The 20,043-nt window shown below is 28.5% G+C and overlaps 1 protein-coding gene across 2 annotated transcripts; it reads right to left on the reverse strand.

Annotated features, from left to right (window-relative positions):
• Positions 1-5,406: 5,406 nt before the first annotated feature.
• Positions 5,407-12,310, reverse strand: LOC145183423 (protein MEMO1-like). 2 transcript variants are annotated; one of them, XM_080058771.2, is made up of 8 exons: positions 12,169-12,310; positions 9,252-9,333; positions 8,794-8,862; positions 7,438-7,550; positions 7,237-7,348; positions 6,898-7,117; positions 6,614-6,718; positions 5,407-6,083 (listed from the first exon to the last, which is right to left on the reverse strand). In XM_080058771.2, exons 1-8 carry the CDS (start codon positions 12,215-12,217, stop codon positions 5,958-5,960), a joined length of 876 nt encoding a protein of 291 aa, XP_079914897.2. In that variant the 5' UTR covers positions 12,218-12,310; the 3' UTR covers positions 5,407-5,957. The 2 variants fall into 2 exon arrangements, with proteins under 2 accessions (XP_079914897.2, XP_079914898.2); XM_080058772.2 differs by having other exon boundaries at positions 5,942-6,079.
• Between the last annotated feature and the right edge of the window lie 7,733 nt (positions 12,311-20,043).

The following is a 20,043-nucleotide window of genomic DNA, read 5'->3' on the forward strand; positions in this document are numbered from 1 at the left end:
TCTTGAATGCAAATGTTTGTGAAGAATGTTGTTCTGTTGATGAATCAAGTTTAACAATTTTATTTTTAAAACTTTAGATATCATTTAACTCATCTTTCCCAAAATATCAGAAAGTTGGTTTTTTGATAGGCAACTTTGACACTCTTAAAATTAATAACCCACTTTTTTTTTTATCTGTTTGAATAGTAGGGACAAGGAGGAAATTTCATTTTAAGATCTTTTTCCATAAATACTAAATTTTTAAAATAGTTTATTTAAATAATTTACAGATTGTTGATTATTTGATGGAGCCCAATCTTTTCTATTTACAAAATATATCCATCACTTTCTTAAATCACTATTTCAGGGGGGAAAAATGTTGACTTTAGAATAGCCAGTTTTACAGTCCGTAGCAATACATCAGTTAACCTTTATGATAAATTAATTTTTCAGATATTTGTTTTTTTTATTGCTAAAACAATTTGAAAAAATCACAAAACATTTTTTATTTGAAATAAAATATTTTCTTACATTTATTGTTTAATTATCTGCACATCTAAATTGTGTAAATAAAGAAGCTTTTTTGTGTTTAGTAATTGTAATAGACTGTCTGTACGTCTATTGTATTAATCCATCGGCTAATGGAATAAAATAAAGCAGGCAATCAGTCAGAATATAATTAACGATATTTTTAAATATAAAAGCATACAACAAATTAAATCTGTACTTCAGATTCAGACCAATCTATATATATATATATATATATATATATATATATATATATATATATATATATATATATATATATATATATATATATATATATATATATATATATATATGTTTGATTTGATTTCTTTAAAACTCTACCATTGATTAAAAAATACACAAATGCTTGTTTTTGGATCCACTAGAAAAGTTTTACTGCCGTGTGAAATGTTAGATATCAGTTTTTAGCACTTTTAAATTCAGCTATCTAAATGTCTACGTAAGTTTTCCATATGTTGTAGGAGCAAAGTGACGCAAATAATCAGTTTGCAAAATAAGCATAATATGTGTAAAATAAGTAAGACAAAGTTTGTCTCATTTTTTTAAGTAAATGATTTTAACAAAAAAATACACAAATTCAAGCAAAAAAAAATGTATACACAAAACTTTGGAAGAGTTTTACGTAACAAGCATCATTTTATTTCACCAGTTTTACGTAAAGAACATCCCTTTTTTTCATCAGTTTTACGTAATAAGCAACCATTTTTAATAAAGCATTTAATAATTACATTTACAATCCAACAAAAAAACATAGCCAAGAGACTCTTAAGAAGTTTAAAAATCAGCTAAATGGTGTAAAAAAAAACTAATTTTTTTCGGAAAATGCAACAAATTGCGTCGTCTAAATTACAATGGGGCACTTTCAGTTGGGCGACATTGGTAGTTTTGTGTAATTTTTTGATTCTACAAAATATTCTACAAAACTTTGACGCATTAAAAAAAGGATGTTTTTACCTGCATTTAAAAAAAAACTGCCCTGATGGAGGATGTTTTTGGAGAAAAAAATTAAAAAAACAGCTGTAGAAAAGTAAAAGGTATTTTTTTCCTGTCTTTTAAGCAACTCTAGATAGTATGGCCTATTGCACTTTGTCGATTGAAGAAGGTAGAAAAATCAGAGGTTTTTATTCCTTTAATAATTATTGACAAAGTACAGATTCATATACCTAAATCGCCAACACTCTCACGTCTAACTATAAATTAAATAAATCGATATGAAAAAAATAGATAAAACGTCCTACATAAATTAAAGTTTAGAGTAAAGTGGACTGCAATATAGGAAAATATGGGTAAAAAGTATAAAACACACAAAGGTTTTTTTTAAAGACTCATATACTTAAACTTTTTTTTTTTTAAGAAAAAAATAAAACAATATTTGAATGTTGATTTTTTATATTTTGGCCCGCTGCGCTATGTGGAAAGACATCAAAACGGAAAAACGTCAGAACGGAAATACAAATAATGGGAAAATGAAAAAACGGAATCAAAAGTTTAACTACACTATGAACAATTTGACGTTCAAATTGTCCTGGGCTTAGTTCAACTCAAAATTACAAAGAAAGCTGATTTTCGACCGCGGGTGCAGACCATCTTGTCGGGTTAATGCGATTAAAAAGAAATAAATAAATTTAAAAAAATAATAATAAAATCAAATTAAAGCGAAAAGTTTTAGTTACGGAATTGTTATGTATGAAATTAAACTTTAATTAAATTGGAAAGAATTCAAATTCAAAACGGTTTTTATTAAATAAATAGTATTCCGTCATTTGCACGAACTCTATTTACGATTGTTTGCGAACGGGAAATACAATCCTAAATGGCATTAGTCACTGATATTCAGTGCAAATGGTTAACTTTTCATTTTTAATATTAATTATGAAACTGATTCTGCGTTAACTTGTTTATAACCTTTACATGGGCACATAAAGGTTATACATAAATAAAATATATTGTTTTTTAGATTATTTTAATGATAAACTAAGACTCGGTATAAATTTGTCTTTAAGAACCACCGATGAGTGTATTGAAAATTATCGCCTGTAGTTCAGTATACTCTTCGGTGCTAAAAGGGTGGGGATCTCTGCTCTTCTAGAATAAGGTAGTTTTACGGTGTCTGGAAACGAGATGAACACAGATATTGAAAGAGATTGAGGGTGGGATTTCTAATCAGAGGCAACATGCATGATTGTTATAAGTTTTAGTGACTATTAATAGAAAACTTATATAGTAAATAAACAGTTTTCAAATGCTGTTGCTTTGGAAATGGGTTTTTTTAACAACTTTAATTTACTAAAACGTAATTATTTCAGATTCTAATGAAGCTTCTTTCTCCGAATTTTTACAGAATATTTTTTTCTCTCTTTATGCCACTCGATGCGTTCGTTTGAAAATTGCCACTTCGGCAAATTTCAAACGAACTTGCTGATGTCGTTTTTAATGAAGGTGCATAGAGTTTACAAGTGGTAAATAATAAGATTTTTGCTATCTTAGAATACTTTTTCAAAACAGTTAGATTTGTTGTCGCATTAACACATTTAATATTCAACAAAAATAGTGTACTTTGCTGAAAATTTTTTCAACGCAAAAATGACGTTGTTTTTCTTGCAATTAACTCTTGACTCATTCATTTTGTTTAAGGTGGAAAACCCCTGAAAAATTTTTTTTTGAGTAAATATCAATATTTTATAAATTTAACTTCATATACATAAAGTAAATAACAAAATTAACTGAAAAAAACAAAAAAAAATTTTTTTGGATAAAATGGTAGCTGTAGCAGGTGCCAAAAACACCAAAATATTAAAAGACCCCGGCCAATGTATCTAAAGATATACACAATTTTAACAAAATCTTTTTTGCATACTTATTCTAACAAGGTAGTTCTGTGATATGAACGAAGCAGATTTTTCATAATAATTTTTAATAGGCTAATATATTGGATAAAAAATCTGTCACGTTTAAATCACAGAAGACAATCAAACAAATTCATACTTAAAATTTTAGCTTAACACCACTTTTAGTTATTTAGATATACTGGTCGGCGTCTTAAAAACTCTACATCTGAGAAAAACAGCTTTTAAAAATGCTGACATAAAAAATTTCAAAATAGTGTAAATAAATATCCAAATCTCTATATAATAAAAAAAGTTAAATCTTAAAATGCACCAGTTTGATATGGGTTTTGCTCTTTTTCAATAAATTTGTCATATCGACTCTTCTTTTTTCCACGAACTACTTGTCTGTGTTTCTTTGCTCGTTCTGTGTTTTTATATATGGCTAAGTATAACCGCTTTTGATTAATTTTCCAACATCCTTCTAACAAATACTTTCCAGGTCTTAAATTCATTTTTCTAAAACTAAAACACTAGCTTGTCAACCAATGTTAAAATGGGCAACTGCATCAAAGTGCAACATCAATAACATTGGGCACATGGTCTGGAATAGAATTTAAAATAAGATCACTCTTCAAGTCTTTTAGTTCTTGAACAGCATCCATCATAGTGTCTTCAGCTGCAGATTTTACTGCATTAGCTAGTTTTATAACAATTTTATTATAATTATTAGCAGTCATTGGTTTAGGCATGTCCATTAATGAGACAAATCTTGAGAATCCAGAATAGCCTTGACCACATGATCTCATAGCATAAACAGCCCTGGTATTAATATCAAAAAATTTTTTGTATATTCAATGTTGAGGTATAAAATTCTCTTGAATAATGACATACACAGCAGTTAACATAAAGACAAGACGCTAGACCAATTCTCTTGTTTTCATTTTCAGAAAGAAACAACTTAGATGACATACATTCTGGACATCTAAGGGTAGAAACTACAGAGTTTAGAGTTTCTAAATCTAAAAACAGGATCCAGTAATTATATTACTAGATAACTTTGGTCTTGATGACGAAATTTTTTTAACTTTTCTAGCAGAAGCACATATTTCATCAGAATTAACAAAGTTAAAATCAACTGGTTTCCCCATATTTACATTTACATCTTCAACACTTGTAGTAACATTTATGTTCATATCTACAATATTCGATTCCATATTTACATCCATATCAAAATTATTTATAACTAAGTTCTTTTTTACATTAATTATTTTTTTCCTTTTATTATTTGTAGCTTTTTGTTTAACTCTGCAAGCCTTAGCCATTATAGAAGATTTATGATATATTTATGAGCTTTCCAGTAACTGTTTTTATACTCAAGTTGTTTTGAACAATGGAAAATACAGTTTACTTGATAAGATATATTTTTCATATAAAAAAATAGGACTATTTTTTAGTAAAATTGGACTATTTTTTAGTTAAGGCAAAAAAAATTGCCGTTGTTAAGGAAGCTTAAAATACTGGGGTTCAATAAAATCTTTTTTAATGAAGATCTATAGCGAATTTTCAAAAATGGTTTTCAGATGGTGATTCTCTGATAAATTTTGCACAAAACAAGAAAATAATTTTTTTTTTCAGAAATTTCATATTTCTGAGGGGTTTTCCACCTTAAGAGCAACATTTATAGAAATAACCATGAAACATTTGCATCCGTTTTAACTTTGTAAAAGACCTTTAATAAAGTTCTATTTTCATACAATTTTTTGTTACGAACGTTTTTATATGCACATTTTATCCTATATATAAAGTATATATAATATATTATAAATAATGTAAATACGAATATTATAAAATTATAGTTAATTTAAGAATTAGTAATTAAACCATTTTGTTAGTAATTAAAACATTAGTAAATAAAACATTTTTAGTAATGAAAATATACTCTTTTACATATTTCTTTTATATAAATTTACTTTTTATTTCTTTTATATAAATATACTTTTTTTATATATTTCTTTAATATTAAGATACTCTTTTTAGCGAATAATTACTATGTTTAGGCAGCGTGTATTTCAATTTCTATTGTTTTTCTAGTAAACTATTATCTAAATGTTAACTATTTGTCTCGCTAAAAAATACATTTGCATCACAAAAGTGAAAACTATATTAATGGAAACATGATGCTAATTTAGTTCCATAAATGACAAGAGGTAAGTTTAACAAGATCAAAACACGTTTGACGAAAATTACTTTAAAGCTTTAAGGTGACATATGAGAAATTGAAAATTACCAAAACGTTTACAGTTATCACGGGACTAAATAAACTCACATAACACGGGAAGAGCATAATTCAAGTTTCTCATCGTCATTCGATGGTTCTTCTCAATTTATTAAAAAAGAAATAGAGATAATAGCCTTCAAATAAGTTTTTGTATATACTTGCATTACTTTAAGATATAGAAATAAAATTACTTTATGTATGCAGGACCTATGCCTGTCATTAAGCAGTTTAATTAACACTTATCAAATTTTTCTCAAAATGACCTAGCTGACCATCATAAATCTGAAAACTCAAAAATCTAAATTAAGTTTGGTATGGACCAATCACAGGTGTGTTAAGGTACCGGCAGCGTAACTTACTGACGAGTCTTCGAAATGACGACATTTGCTGCTTTGAGAGTAGTTATGAAACTTGAAGGACGCATTCGAAGAACACACCTCATTTACTGCCTTAAAACAATTAGGATAAGCAAAAATAATCATTACAGTCAAAAACAAGATTTGCAATCCTGCAAAACATCCTACCGTTTTATTCAACTTAACAGTATCACGAAAAGAAAATGTTTTGTTAACAAATGTTTTAAATAGAATTTCTAAAGGCCCTGTCAAACGATGCAACTTTTGCACAATTCTTTTATTAGTTAGGTTACAGAAAAAATCACTAAAACAGTACCAAAAAAAGGTCGAAGAGTTTTATAAAAGGCAATATGTTTTATACTTAAAAAACGTTTCTCTGAAAAAGAAAAACGAAATAACAAAATTATTTTAGTAAATAAAATAAATTCAAATTGAAATTATTTTTTAAAAAACCTTTTAAACGAATCTCAACAAAAACTTGCATTGTCTGATAGAATCCTGTTAGATAATAACCCAATTCGCCATATTTAAAAAATACTATTTTAAACTACAATATTGGATGACCCGAGAATAAGCACCATGATATTCATTTAAAACATATAATATTTTTTTGAATTACTTACGTTGAGTAAAATTCCGATTGGATGTCGTCCACATATGGTATTAGAATACTTATCAAGATATTTATAAAAAGAACTGGTGTCTAATTGCTCGATATATTTCATGCCCTGGTATATATAAATAATAAAAGTTCATAGTTTAGTAATTAAATTACGTTTAATAAGTTGGTTATATTAATAACCATTCTTTGTGTGGGATATATAAAACAGGATTTAAAGTTATCACTTATATATTAACATAAATTAACATTTGCATAAATAAAAGCCACATTATAATGTTAAATTACCATTTTATCCATGTCTTCTATTGATTCATAAATCTCTCCTTTAGTTTTATCATATGGTGTAAAACGGAAACGCTTGCCCCAATGACAAAAATCAGATGATATGACAAACAAGTTTTCCGGATTCTGCAAATATTTACTGAAGATTATGCCATATTTGTGCTCTTGTTCTTGACTTGTACTTCCAACTAATACTGGCACCACTGTGAAATTATCTTTATTACTATTAAAAATTCAACTAATTGTAAACCACATTAGTTTTTTAAATAATTTTAAAAAAATTAAAAAAGCACCCTTTTTCCCAATTCAATATAAAAATAAGATTTTTATTGAAATGCTTACCTTTCCATTACCTTAGCAATAAAGGGTAACTGCATTTCTATACTGTGCTCATTTTCATCTGTTTCAATACTCATTAACTCAAACTTGCCAGTTTGCAGCAATTTCTTATTTACTACATGTAAAAGGAAAATCATAACATGAACAAAGTCTTACCCCAAAAAATAGCCTTAAATTTTTTTTTTTAAAAAAAAGGATTTTTACTTTTATCATCAATCTTTAAATTGTACAGAGGGGTTTCATACACAGCTGTCTGTGTGATAGCGCAACCAGGTAAGGCGACATGGTGTGATGGGCCCAAAATAAAAACACGTTTACTAAACATAAACCATAGTCAATTTAAGATGAACAATTGAAAATTGTCTTTAGCTGATTTTTAAACTTCTTAAGAGTCTCTTGGTCATGTTTTCTTGATTGGATTGAAAATGTATTTGTTGAATGTTTTATTAAAATGGATGTTTATTACATAAAACTGATGAAAAAAAGAGATAACAAATGTAAAAAAAAAAAAACAATTAACAACTGGACATGGTGTGTTTGAAACAAAAATGGATTTTCAAGTTAACAAGTTTTTTTTAAATACAATAAATATTTTCTTTAAAAAATTTGTACTGTAATTTGACCACAAGAATGTTTTTTTTTTTTTACAATGAACATTTTCTTTAAAAAATCTGTAATTTAACCACAAGCTTACTTTTCTACTTTCATGTTTTATTATAGATTTTTACTATATATTTATAATAACTAATATATAAACTTTAAAAGAAGAGTTCACCATTTCATCTGCATAATTTAAGAACCAGCTACAGTAAGAAACTGCTTGATTATTTGCTTAAAACAAAAATGCATTACTTAAAATGGTGTCTCGTTACACAATAATGTTTGATTAAATCAAGTACAAATTGTAATTTGGGTTTTATCATCCATTAAAAGGACATATGAATGTACAAAGCATCACATGCTGTCAAGAAAGAAAAAACAAACAAATGGCATAAGAAGTTCATATTAAAGAAAACAAAGTGGCTCAGGCTCCTAAGCAGATGACAATAAAACTTAATGCCTTCAGTTTAGAAACTTTAGATCTACAATCAGTTTTTCAAACACTATGCTTATAAGTGTCAGTGACAGAACCAGAATCTTAACGATATTTCTCTGTACGCTGTCAAAACAATTGGCCATTTAGAAGTTTTAAAACAGAACTTTTTCAAAAAAGGTCATAAAAACTTAGGATATAGCTCAAAAAATTCGTCAACTGGCTCTGCGAAGAAAAACACATCAATATTTTAGGTAACTGGCTAGAAGCCAGTTGATGAAATGATATACATGTACAGAGTGCAGCAGTAATTCGCAGACTAATCAGATCTTTTTTTTTTGGAATTATGTTGATGCTTCACAATTTAGTTTTGACATCAGTGCACAAAAAAGGTTTCAATTTAAAAATTTTAAAAATTGAAGCAAAAAGAAATGAAGTGTTAAATTTGATCTATAACCAATATGGTGTGTTCTTACTGTTAGGTTATGATACATTTAAATAAAATTTTCATAAAAAGTGTAACCTACATGGCTTTAGGATCTATTTGCTTGTATGCATAAGCAGCACAAGAACCACAATAAGTATATCCAGCATGCCTTAAAGAAATAATAAACTTTTTTTAATCAAAATTATAGCTCACTTTGAAGCATTCTTATAGATTTCATTTGACATCAGTTTATTGTTAGAATTTACCCAACATAACTATAAGAGATTGTTTGTTTATGTTTGCTAACAAAGTCTATGTGCTAATATAAACCTATGCTATATATTTTCTAATTAGGCTTCTAATTTCTCAGTTGCTGAATGTCCTACCTTGATATGAAAACTGAATATGTAAAAGTATTGTAAACATTGCATTAATTTGTATAAAGTATTAAAACCAGACACTCAACACAGCATTTAATATAAAAAACCTAAATAAAATTTTATTTTTACTAAAAGAATTCTTAAGTAAACACATTTTTGCAAAACATACAAAACTTACGGTGATATCAAAGCTCTAGCAGGTGCTGATTTCACATTTACTTGTCCCAGCCACTGCTCAAGCTGCAAATTTAGTTGATGACCTAAGAAAATTATAGTGTTAATTAAAACATTATCATGTATAAAGAATATAAAAATTTTATTTCAACAAAGCACTTATTTTTTAAATTTGGAATATGTAATGCATATACATTTACTACTCCCTACCTAGCTTTACATATACAAAAATGCATTCATATACATATATATAGTAGTTGCCAAAAAAAAAGAGAATACCTCTTTATCTATTGCTTTTTGCTTTTTAAATTTTAAATTTACAGTTAAAAACTAACAGAATTTTTATGGTGGGTAGTTGTTAATGCTTCACCTTGATTTTAATTGTAGTTCTTCACAACTTTTAAAAACCTTTAATGGAAGTTGATGGAACAGTCACAATTCAGTAAGAGAAAAAGAAAAAAATTTTTTTCCCTCCTTCTATACCATCAATTAATCAATTTAATTCAATCAACACTCAGTTACTTTTATCTATGAGCTTAAGAAGGATATTTTACAGGCATTATTTTACAAGTTTTCTAAGTTTGTACACAAAAAATGTTTTTGTTTGATGGTTTACTTACTTTCAGCTATCAATCTAAATATTTCCAAAAATGTTCAATTGGGTTAATACTGTTTGCAATACAACTCAACAACTTGCAAAAAATATTTTTTATATCTCTTCAGTCATAGATAATCATCTACCTCATTAGCAAAAGAAAGGTTGTGAATCTTAGTTGAAAATTCCTTATTTGTTGCCATTGACAAAAGAAACGTGGATTTTAAAACATCAATCTTAGTTGTGCTTAAGAATGTGAGATTCATTTTTAAATGTATTGCTAGAAAAAGTCTTCAAAAACATTCCTTCTTCTCATATTACAACTACTTTTTATGGAGTATATGCTATACAGAGGCTGTTTTTCTAACTATAACCATGACATTTAAACCAAACAGACAACAAGTCAATACAATCAGTAAAGGCATTAACAAATAAAGGTTCAAGCAAATGATGGTGGCATGTTAACCAGAGAAGATCATTATTAATTAACTGTTCAAAAAGTGTACAAGTTCAACTTAGTCTTCTTGTGTTTGAAAATATTACGTTAAAAAACATTTTGAAAAGTAACAGTACACATTGGGATTACATTAGAGATATCAATACTAGAAGTCTGTCCCACTTATTTCCGTCTGGAAATTTTTTTAAACAACTTTTCATCTCAGTGCACATAAGAGCTTACACAAAAATAGCAACTCTTATCTTTTATCTTCATAAATTCTTTGCAAAAAAATGGTTGCTGACACTGCTCTTCGTGAAAAACGTTAAACGAGGAGGTTAAACTGGACAAGCCTCAATGACAACAATTTTATTTTTAAAATATTTTTTTACATTTGATCAAAAGTAATAAATAATTCATGGCTTTTAAACAGAATATTACTGCAATATCCTTAAAGAATTTTCCTTAAGGATATTATAAATCAAAAGATTGTAAGAACCAGCTGATTTTAAGAGTTAGCCTTAAATGCTTTGAAGGACATCTCAATTCTAGTTGTTATTATGGTTTAGTTCATGAATATTTATTTGAGTTTTTCCAATAACAACTATGAAAATTTAAATAAAAATATTGAACATTAAGACAGCTGTTTAAATTAATTAAACAGCTGCTTAAAAATAATTTGCTATTTTTTTTAAAAAACAACAAAATAATTAGTTAAAACAGCAGCTATAACAAATGCATATAATCCTTTGTTACTACTCACTTTGAAAGGATTTACACCATAACACTGATTGTAAATATACTTTATTTAATATTGTCCCAAATGTAGATTTAATTAGGCATAATGCTCACAAAATATATGACAAAAGTTTATTTACACTTGATTGATTATTAATTGACACTACACATTGATACAGCAATACTGAAACAGCTGTACTTACTAACTGTTTTGTAAATTCATATAATAACATCTATGGCAAAAAGTTTGTTACCTTATCACTGACATAACTTACCAATCAGTAAGCGGGTGATTTTTTCACTAATTTCAGGGGAAAATATAGACCATTGGGAAACTTCATTAGCCAAATGTGTACAACAATTTTGTCTTCCATAAATGGTTTTTGAGGCTAATAAAGCCAAATATTTAGAAAATTGTTACAAAATTGATAAAAGGAAGTTTAAATTTGCTGAAAAGTTTATTTTTGAAGATTTTCTTTTAATGCATGCTTTTTGGATTGTGTAATCAAAGTTGATAGATTAAAAATTTACAAAATCTTCAATGTTTCTACACATCTTAATTTCAAAAAAAATAAGATGAGTAGAACCTTTGTAGATTTTGAAAAGCTTTTGAAAAAATTCTAGGTTTTTTTGATAAATTTGTAGTTTTTTTTTTGTATAGTATTTTAATCAAAAGATTTTAAAAGTTTTTCAAGTAAATTAAAATGTAATCACTTTTTGTTTACAAATATCAGGACAAATTAAATTAATAACTCTTTAGATATTCTGGATATGAGAGTACTTTTTTAAACTATTTGATGTACAAATCTTAAATAATGTTCTAAATAATTAATACAAACAGATTGAAATGTGTGTGTGTGTGTGTGTGTGTGTGTGTGTGTGTGTGTGTGTGTGTGTGTGTGTGTGTGTGTGTGTGTGTGTGTGTGTGTGTGTGTGTGTGTATAAAGAAAAGAATATCAAAAATTTTTCTTTTATCCTTGTAAATCAAGAACACAATTATTTATTTATATTAATTGCTTTCATGCTTCTAAACTACTGCTATTGAAACATATATTAAGGTCTTATCTAATAAAGATATAAAAAATCAAGCAAAATGAATATTAATTGACTTATGAAAAATTATCTTAAATTAATACTCAAAAAATGCTATACCTGAATCTGTATACCAGGAGCCAGCATGTGATGCTCTTCTGTGTAACATTTTCTCTACTTGCACTTAATTTCGAAAACATGTAACAGTTAAAAGTAACAGTATTACAATTTATAATACTACAAAGAACAAAAACATAACAGAGAATATCAAAGTGACATTCTTGAGGTCATTTATTAAAGATATGTTCTTAAAGCTTTTTTTTTTGCTGTTCAATGCAGATTGTTTATGAAGCATGATGAAAATTTAGTGTTAGGTGGGTGTAAAAGTATTAGGGTTATGGGTGCAGGAAAGGGTTACACTATTTTGTTTTGTTTTTACACAATATGCTGGGTACTGTAATACTATTGTATATAAGCACGCTCAGGCATAATAGTGACTTAGTGAACTCTTTTGGGTGTTTTCCAGATTATCTAGAAAGCATTATAGTTGAATTGATCATGATTATTTGACAATTGAATTTAAAACAGAAAATAAATTTAAGAAAATAAAAAGAGTTTTAATAAAAAAAAAAAAAAAAAAAAAAAAAAAACAAGGTTTTTTTTAAATGTTGTTCTCTTCCGTTGAAGTTTTCATGAACTTACCGCTTATTGTTTTACACGGGAACGCACAGTGGAAAATTGTAGAGCAACAGCATATCATAAATGTTTTTTACTAATGTCGCTACTATCATTATATTTCAATTTTATTTAATAGTTTAATAGTCAATCATTACTATAATGCAGGAATTTCACATAATTTTATGTAAAAATAAAAGATTTGAAGCCCTATTGTTTATTACTTTTGCGGATGTTCATTTCAAACCTGTTCGCTTCATCACTTTAAAAGTGAATTTTCTATAAAACTTTCTAGGAATAAGTATATATACATTTTTGAAAAGCTCATGTTATGGAGATTTTAAGAAAGTTATACATTTTTACTTATATGGTTCAGTTTAGGAGTAATTATTTGAACAATAAAATAAATGAAAAAAAATAATATTCTTCAAGTTCACTGAGACTTTTGGTAGTTACCCACGCTTCCCCACGCTTTACATTTAATGTAGTATTGTAGCCTAGGTGTTTATTAAAAACATGTATAAGAATGAGTTGCAGAAACGTGCGGTTTCCGAAATTATCGAGAAAAGAGTGATAAAAGTAAAAAAACAGAAAACCGCTTTTTATCGTGGTTTCAAATTTTGTTCATTTATAACAATAGCTTGGTATATGTTTTTTAATTTATTATCAATTTTTTATTGATACCATGGCATTCTTTTATTTTTGCACTCATTTTGTGGTGAATGTACACTGCCAATATATAAAGAGTTGAAACATTTATATCAGTATAAGAAACTCACAGTGGAAATTAAACCGACTCGTTTGACTATTGAATATTACTTAAGTTACTTTTGTGACTCGTTAAAATGACAACTTTTAAGTGTTTGAAATGTAAATTATTGCTTTCCTATATTGCTGGAGGAATGACAGTTGAGGCACTGTCAACAATTTTAAAAGAAAATTATCAACTTTCTGAGGACAACTTGTGTTTCATCATTAGTGGTATTTAAAGGCACATTATTCCGTCTTTTAATAAACGATGGAGCATATCTTTAATACATATCTTCAGGCGTTGCATTCAATAGGAGAAGAAGCAGAAGCAAAACTTGTGGAATCATTAAGGATTGCTGATAAAGACACAAAAAAATTAACATCGAGTTTTATGGAAAACGCAAGCCAGAAAAATATGCTAACTGATGAAGAAGCACTCAGCGTGTTTATTGATTTAGATTTAACAAAAGCACAATATTTGTATATGAGGAAGGTGACAAATGAACGAAACTGTTCCATATTCCCACCATATTGTAAAATTCAAGAAATTAAACAGACCTGCTATCCACCATCTTCTGCAATAGAAATTACGAACACACATGCGAAAATTCTGGAACTGCAAGATTTATTGGATCACACTGTAGCTAGAATTTTGACCATAGATTCTCTGTACAGTATTGAATTCAAGCATTTACTTTCATATAGTAAATGGGGCTGTGATGGTTCCTCTGGCCAAAGCCAATAAAAGCAGAAACTTCCAGAGGAATCTGAACTTATTTCTTATGCAAATTTGTTTACTAGTTCTTTGGTGCCTATCAAACTAATTGATAAAGTAACTGGCGCAGTTGTTTGGCAAAATCCGGCACTTTCATATGTTCGTTTTTGTTGACCTATATGCATTGAATTTTGCAAAGAGACTTCCAAGAAAACTAAAGCCATTGTAGATGAAGTAAAGAGCCAAATAAACTCTTTGCGTGAAATGTGCAAGAACTTGATGAAGATACTCTGCAGCTTTTGAAAGTCAACGAACTGATTTCAGGAACTGAAAGTCCCTATGTAGTTATGATATAGTACCTTTAAGGTGGTACCAGGGTAAAAAACGGCTATTTTTGATAAAATTTTGAAAAATACCAAAATTAATGTTTTGAATTCTTAAATCTACCTATTTCAATATGCGTTTTGCAAAAAGTCAAAAATCTTCTTAATTTTAATCAAATTTGGCCTTTTTTTAAAGAGCAGTTTGGTTCTTGCTTCATAACAACGACCTTAGAAACGCTTTTTATCTCGCTAAATCTCAATTTTTCAGAAAAAATAACTTTTCATAGAAAATAGATAATGGGCTGAAATTTTGCAGATTTAAAGATGAACATATTACGAATGTTGTCTATGAAGCAAATTTTTGTTATTTTTTATTTAAAATTCATTTTTATCATGCTTTTGTCCCAAACTTCCCTTAATTTTATATCTTAAAGTTCGAATGTCAACCTGGTAAAATTAAAAATGTTTAAAAAAATTCTGTTTCATAGACAACATTCTAAATACATTAAAGAATTCATGTTCAAATTTTCAAGCAGTTTTGACTCTTTTTGAGTTAGTTATATTAGATGAAAGAATAAGAAGGTTTGGGGGTAAAATAACACTAATTATGCGCATAATTAATGACGTTATCACTAAAATTTTTTTATTTGGCTACTGTTTTATATTTTTTTTTGTTCATTAATAGAAAAGAGCTAAAGTCTATTAATAGTTTTCAATTTCTTGTTAAAAAGTTACCTTTACCCTGGTACCACCTTAATATACCTATACATTATTTCATAAAAACAACTATTTAAAAATTGTTATTAAGAAACTGTCTTAAATATTTCTATAATTAGTAGGTAAGCACTTTATGTATTTTTCGTAGTTTTTAATAATTTTAAGGTATTTTCATATATTTGTAAAGCATTGTGTTAAAGTGTAAATTAACTAACTGCCAATTTTGAAGTTTTTGATTTTTATTTATTTATTTTTAATATTGTATTACAAAAAATTCTTATAAAGAGTATTTCACAAGAAGCGTCATATACTACTTTACATTTGTGCAAAATTTCAAATCTCTATTTTTAGTAACAAAAAAGTTATCGATTTTTGGTCCGAAACACACCTTTATTTTCCACTGTGGAACGGTTTAAATTTTGAGAATCCTTTTGTCATTAAACATAGTTTACCAGAAGAAATATCTTCTTTTGTTCTGTGCAACGCTAGGTTCCTAGCCGAAATATATATTTTTTATGAAATCGGTTTAAATGATATTTTATAAGCATCACTGGATTGTAGTCACTTGATCGATCATTTTTTACGATACCCGTCCTACGATACCGTTACCGATATCGAATTGGTCACCGATCTCGGTGGGATAGATTTTTCCGATACCCACTTCAAAGTATCGTTGATGGTAATATCGTACATAAAAGACTTCAGCGCCTCTGATGCTTAATTTTTTGTAACACAAATTGTGCCTCGTAGAATAAGAACGACCCATATGGCAAAAGCTTACAACTTAGCTAATATCAACTGACATGTTTCATACTCCAATATCTAGTAATACTTAGCGCAGCTCTTTCTCAGAGCTCTACAATATACCTATCTTTTTTTTTAATACAAAATTTATTAAAGCTAGATCAATGTAACATTTCTTAAATAAATTTAAGTTTAGGTGTGGATTAGTAATCAGTTTAAAGTGAAAGAATACACTAAGCTAGTGATAGGGAATTTTTACATGATTGGCTTTCTGATGGAAAAGCAAGGTTTTAAAATAAAAATCCTTGCTTTTGCTTATGGTGCTGTATAGCAGACACAGCTATACAACACAAGCAAAAACAAGGATACTTGTTATAACACCTCTTAAGCCTTAAGTGCTGTTGATAATCAGATAAGGTGGATAATCAAGAGTACTTATGGCTTAAAAGGGTTCTAGACAAAGAATGTGAAATGGGAACAAATTGTGAAGCACAAACGCGTATTAATATTGATGACTTTATTTGATATAAAAATAGGTCTTATAAAGTAATTCGTTAATGCTGTTCGTCAAGATTTCGAAGCTTTTTAAAATCTTAAGAACTGTTTTCCTAAATTATATGAAGCCAAAGTAAAGACCAATATTTTCGTAGGACCTCATACAACGAAATTATGGCATAATTTTAAGCTGCGCAACACACACAAAAGACAAGGTTTGGAGATCCTTTTAGTAGTGGTTTATGATTTACTTGAATCAGAACAGAATCCAGACCTTTACAACGTGTTAAAAGTGACAGTAATAATTTAATTATTGTAAAGGAGCATGTTGAAAGCAATATTTATTATTTAATTATTGTAAATGGGTTTTATTAAATGTGGCATTCGTAACTTAATTATTGTTATTATTGTTAATGGTCAGTTTATTGGCGCGTGCTCTCTCCACAGACCTCTTTTTTATTATATATTCTGTTGGTAGAGCAGCTTAGGCACTCTTCTATTTTGCACCAGTTAAATACATAGTCTCTCCAAAGTAAAAGGAGCAGTTTTCAATCCTTGAGATTTTACACCATGTATTAGCCACACTTTAACAAAACTTGTAACGTATCCGTTTACAATAATTTTACAATCATGTAAACCAAAGCCTCAGGCACATGAACTAACAAGCCTGAGTTCACTTCTAAATAAATTTAGAATTTCAACTTTTTGCTAAACAAAGCAAAAACATATTTTCTTTTTCTAATGTTACTTGGTATTTATTAATTTTTAATTTATATCCCAAATGCATTATTTTCTCAAACCATCTTGTCCAACTCTAAAGGTAGACAACCTCAGAATGTGAGGTTTTAAAAAAAATTACATTACAATAAATTAGCTGGCTTAACAATGGCACCAAGCACCGTTAAGTCTTAAATAATGTGGATTTTGACAGAAAGATACTTTTCTTTCTTATGATTTGGTATTATAAATCACTCAAGCTGCAATGAACTCTCGGTAACTGAGCTTGCTCTCCATTATAATTGCTCAGGTTTGGCGTTTTCAATACTTTTTTTTTATATTCTTGGATTGGATTCTTCAGTAAACTTTCTAGTTATCTCACCCAAATCTGTTTTTATACAACTTGATTTAGCGTAGAAAGCAGTAGCTGCTGCAAACGTTTCAGTTGTGCAGGTTTTTGCCCAACTAAAATAACAATATGTGAAGATTTTTGCTATTAAAGTTTTATCTTTTTAAGTAACTTCATCAAAAATTTGTGATTTTGACAAAATAAGTGCATAAGCATCACTTTGAAAACTCTTGGTGAGTTTTTTGGTCTAGTATGTTATGCCAAGTACAGTATTTGATATTGATACAAGAAGCCCTCTAAACAAACAGCTTATTGTTCTATTAGTCTTACAAAGTTGCGATTATCAATATTTTGCTAATCTTACAAAGTTGCGATTATGTTTAATAGTTAACAGTTTCAATCTCTTTTTCAATGTTTCGAATCAAAGTAAAATGGTGTGTCCGTAGGAGATAAAAATAAATTTTAGAGCAAACATTCTGAAAGCATCTATATCTCCTTCAATTAAAGATAACAGTTGTTTTTATAGTATCATATGTATATTTAGTTTTTATTTAGCAATAGAACATACAGATTATCATGATCAAAAAAGCATCTAGTTTAAAATGTTTTAATGCTCTAATGTATTAAAAACACTTGCATTTTTTCAGTTGCAGTTAAATAAAGGATATCAATCTTATGTAGAACAGGGCAGGTTTTTCGAAGCAACTTTTAACGTGTTTGCAACGTTACAGTTTGAACTTGCCTCCCCGACCCAGTATATGTATATATAGAAAGCGAAAACCCGACCCGAGGTACCCGAGGCTACTCGTAAACGAACTGCTTTAATAAGTTAAGGTACCCGATACCCTAGCCTTCGGGTCGGGTCTTACCCGATACAATATACCAAAGTACTATCCGTAGAAGTACCCGAAAATCTGGTAATAAAATACCCGGCTTATTTACCAAATAATTAGGCCAAAATTTTCGCGCAATCGGGTATTTTAGTTTTTTGTTTTTTTTTATTGCATTTTTTTTTTAATTTTATCTTATTTCAATTGTTTTAATATCACTTTTATTTCTATTTATTAGTTCCACCTACTCCAAAAGTCGAACTAATACTCCATGTAAGTAATAATTTTTGATTAGTTAATTTAATTGGTTTTAAAGTTTGTGCTATTACCTCTTAAATATAAAAGTAAGTAAAAAAATTTTTAATTTATTTTTTATTTAATATGCTACCCGCTTTTCCTACCCGATCATCGGAACTACCCGAAATGAGGAACAATCCAAAATGCGGAACTACCCACTAGTCGGGTAATTTTTAAAAAAAATTCGGTTAATGTGTATTTTTTTCTTTACTTAATATATTTTTTCTTTTCTTTTCAGATGACCGAACCAATGATGATAAAGCCACCTGCAATGAGCTTCATAAAGAATTTACAGCAAAGCAGAAGAACTGGAAAAGAGGAAGGCCAAGATCAAAAAGGCCTGGGATAAGGATAATATTCATCAAGTAAGGCTGATCACAGACATCAATAGGTGGTTGGTAGATGAGATGAAACCATTTTTAGTAGTGAAGGCTGAAGCATTCATTAGCATGCTCAAAAGTGCTACCTAAAATACAATAAAATTTAAGCACAAACACTGAGTTGCAGAACAATTCCAGAAATCTATAGAATTATGAAAAAAACAATTATTGACTTATTAAATGCAGAAAAAGATGGGCTTGAAGGAATTGCCTTAATATGACTTAAGTTACATTCTATTATAACTTTTTATGGTTCTGGCGACAAGATCATTAGATCTTCTATCAGATACCAAGTTTTCATTTAAATTAGTCTATATATCACGGATTTTATTGCATCAAGAAAGCATATATCACGGACTTTATTGTATTACGTCTAATTAAATGTAAAACTGAAAGAAAAAAAAAAAAAAATCAGATATCTGGAGTGTTAGAACAAAACATTCTTACATAAGCTTGACAGGACACTACCTAAAAAAAAATTTCCGCCTTAGAAAATTTCTTGGAGACAACACAAAAATTGATGAAGGATACTTTAATCCAAGAAGTGCCAACAATTGCCAAAGTAATGCCAACCGTATGATGGTTACTTTGCAGTAATTCCCTCCTTTGTTTGTATATGTTGCTCCATACCTTCACAAAGGTATGGAGCAACATATACAAACAAAGGAGGGAAATTAGCTGCAAAAGAAAACAATTTTAAGTGTTAACAACATAGAGCAGCTAGTGTTCATGAAAGAATAGAAAATTACTGGATGAAAGAGATGAGAATAGTAAGTTACTGAATGAAATTTCCGATTTAAAATGGCTATACTACTGCTAATTTTGCTAATGCTGAAATTTGAATTCCTTTAGTGCAAATATTCATGCTTGAACTCTAGTTGTCAATTGTAATTACCCGCTATATTTTAATTCAGGTCATACTCGAGATAACTACTCGGATCCAAGTTCGGGGTCTCCGCACCCATACTATTTATACGGGAAACGTCAATCAAAGTAAAAAAAT

This window comes from Hydra viridissima, unplaced genomic scaffold, assembly GCF_058129835.1.
Source record: "Hydra viridissima isolate aposymbiotic clone 2 unplaced genomic scaffold, HvirCarnegie_v1 scaffold_4, whole genome shotgun sequence".
Classification (NCBI taxonomy): domain Eukaryota; kingdom Metazoa; phylum Cnidaria; class Hydrozoa; order Anthoathecata; family Hydridae; genus Hydra; species Hydra viridissima.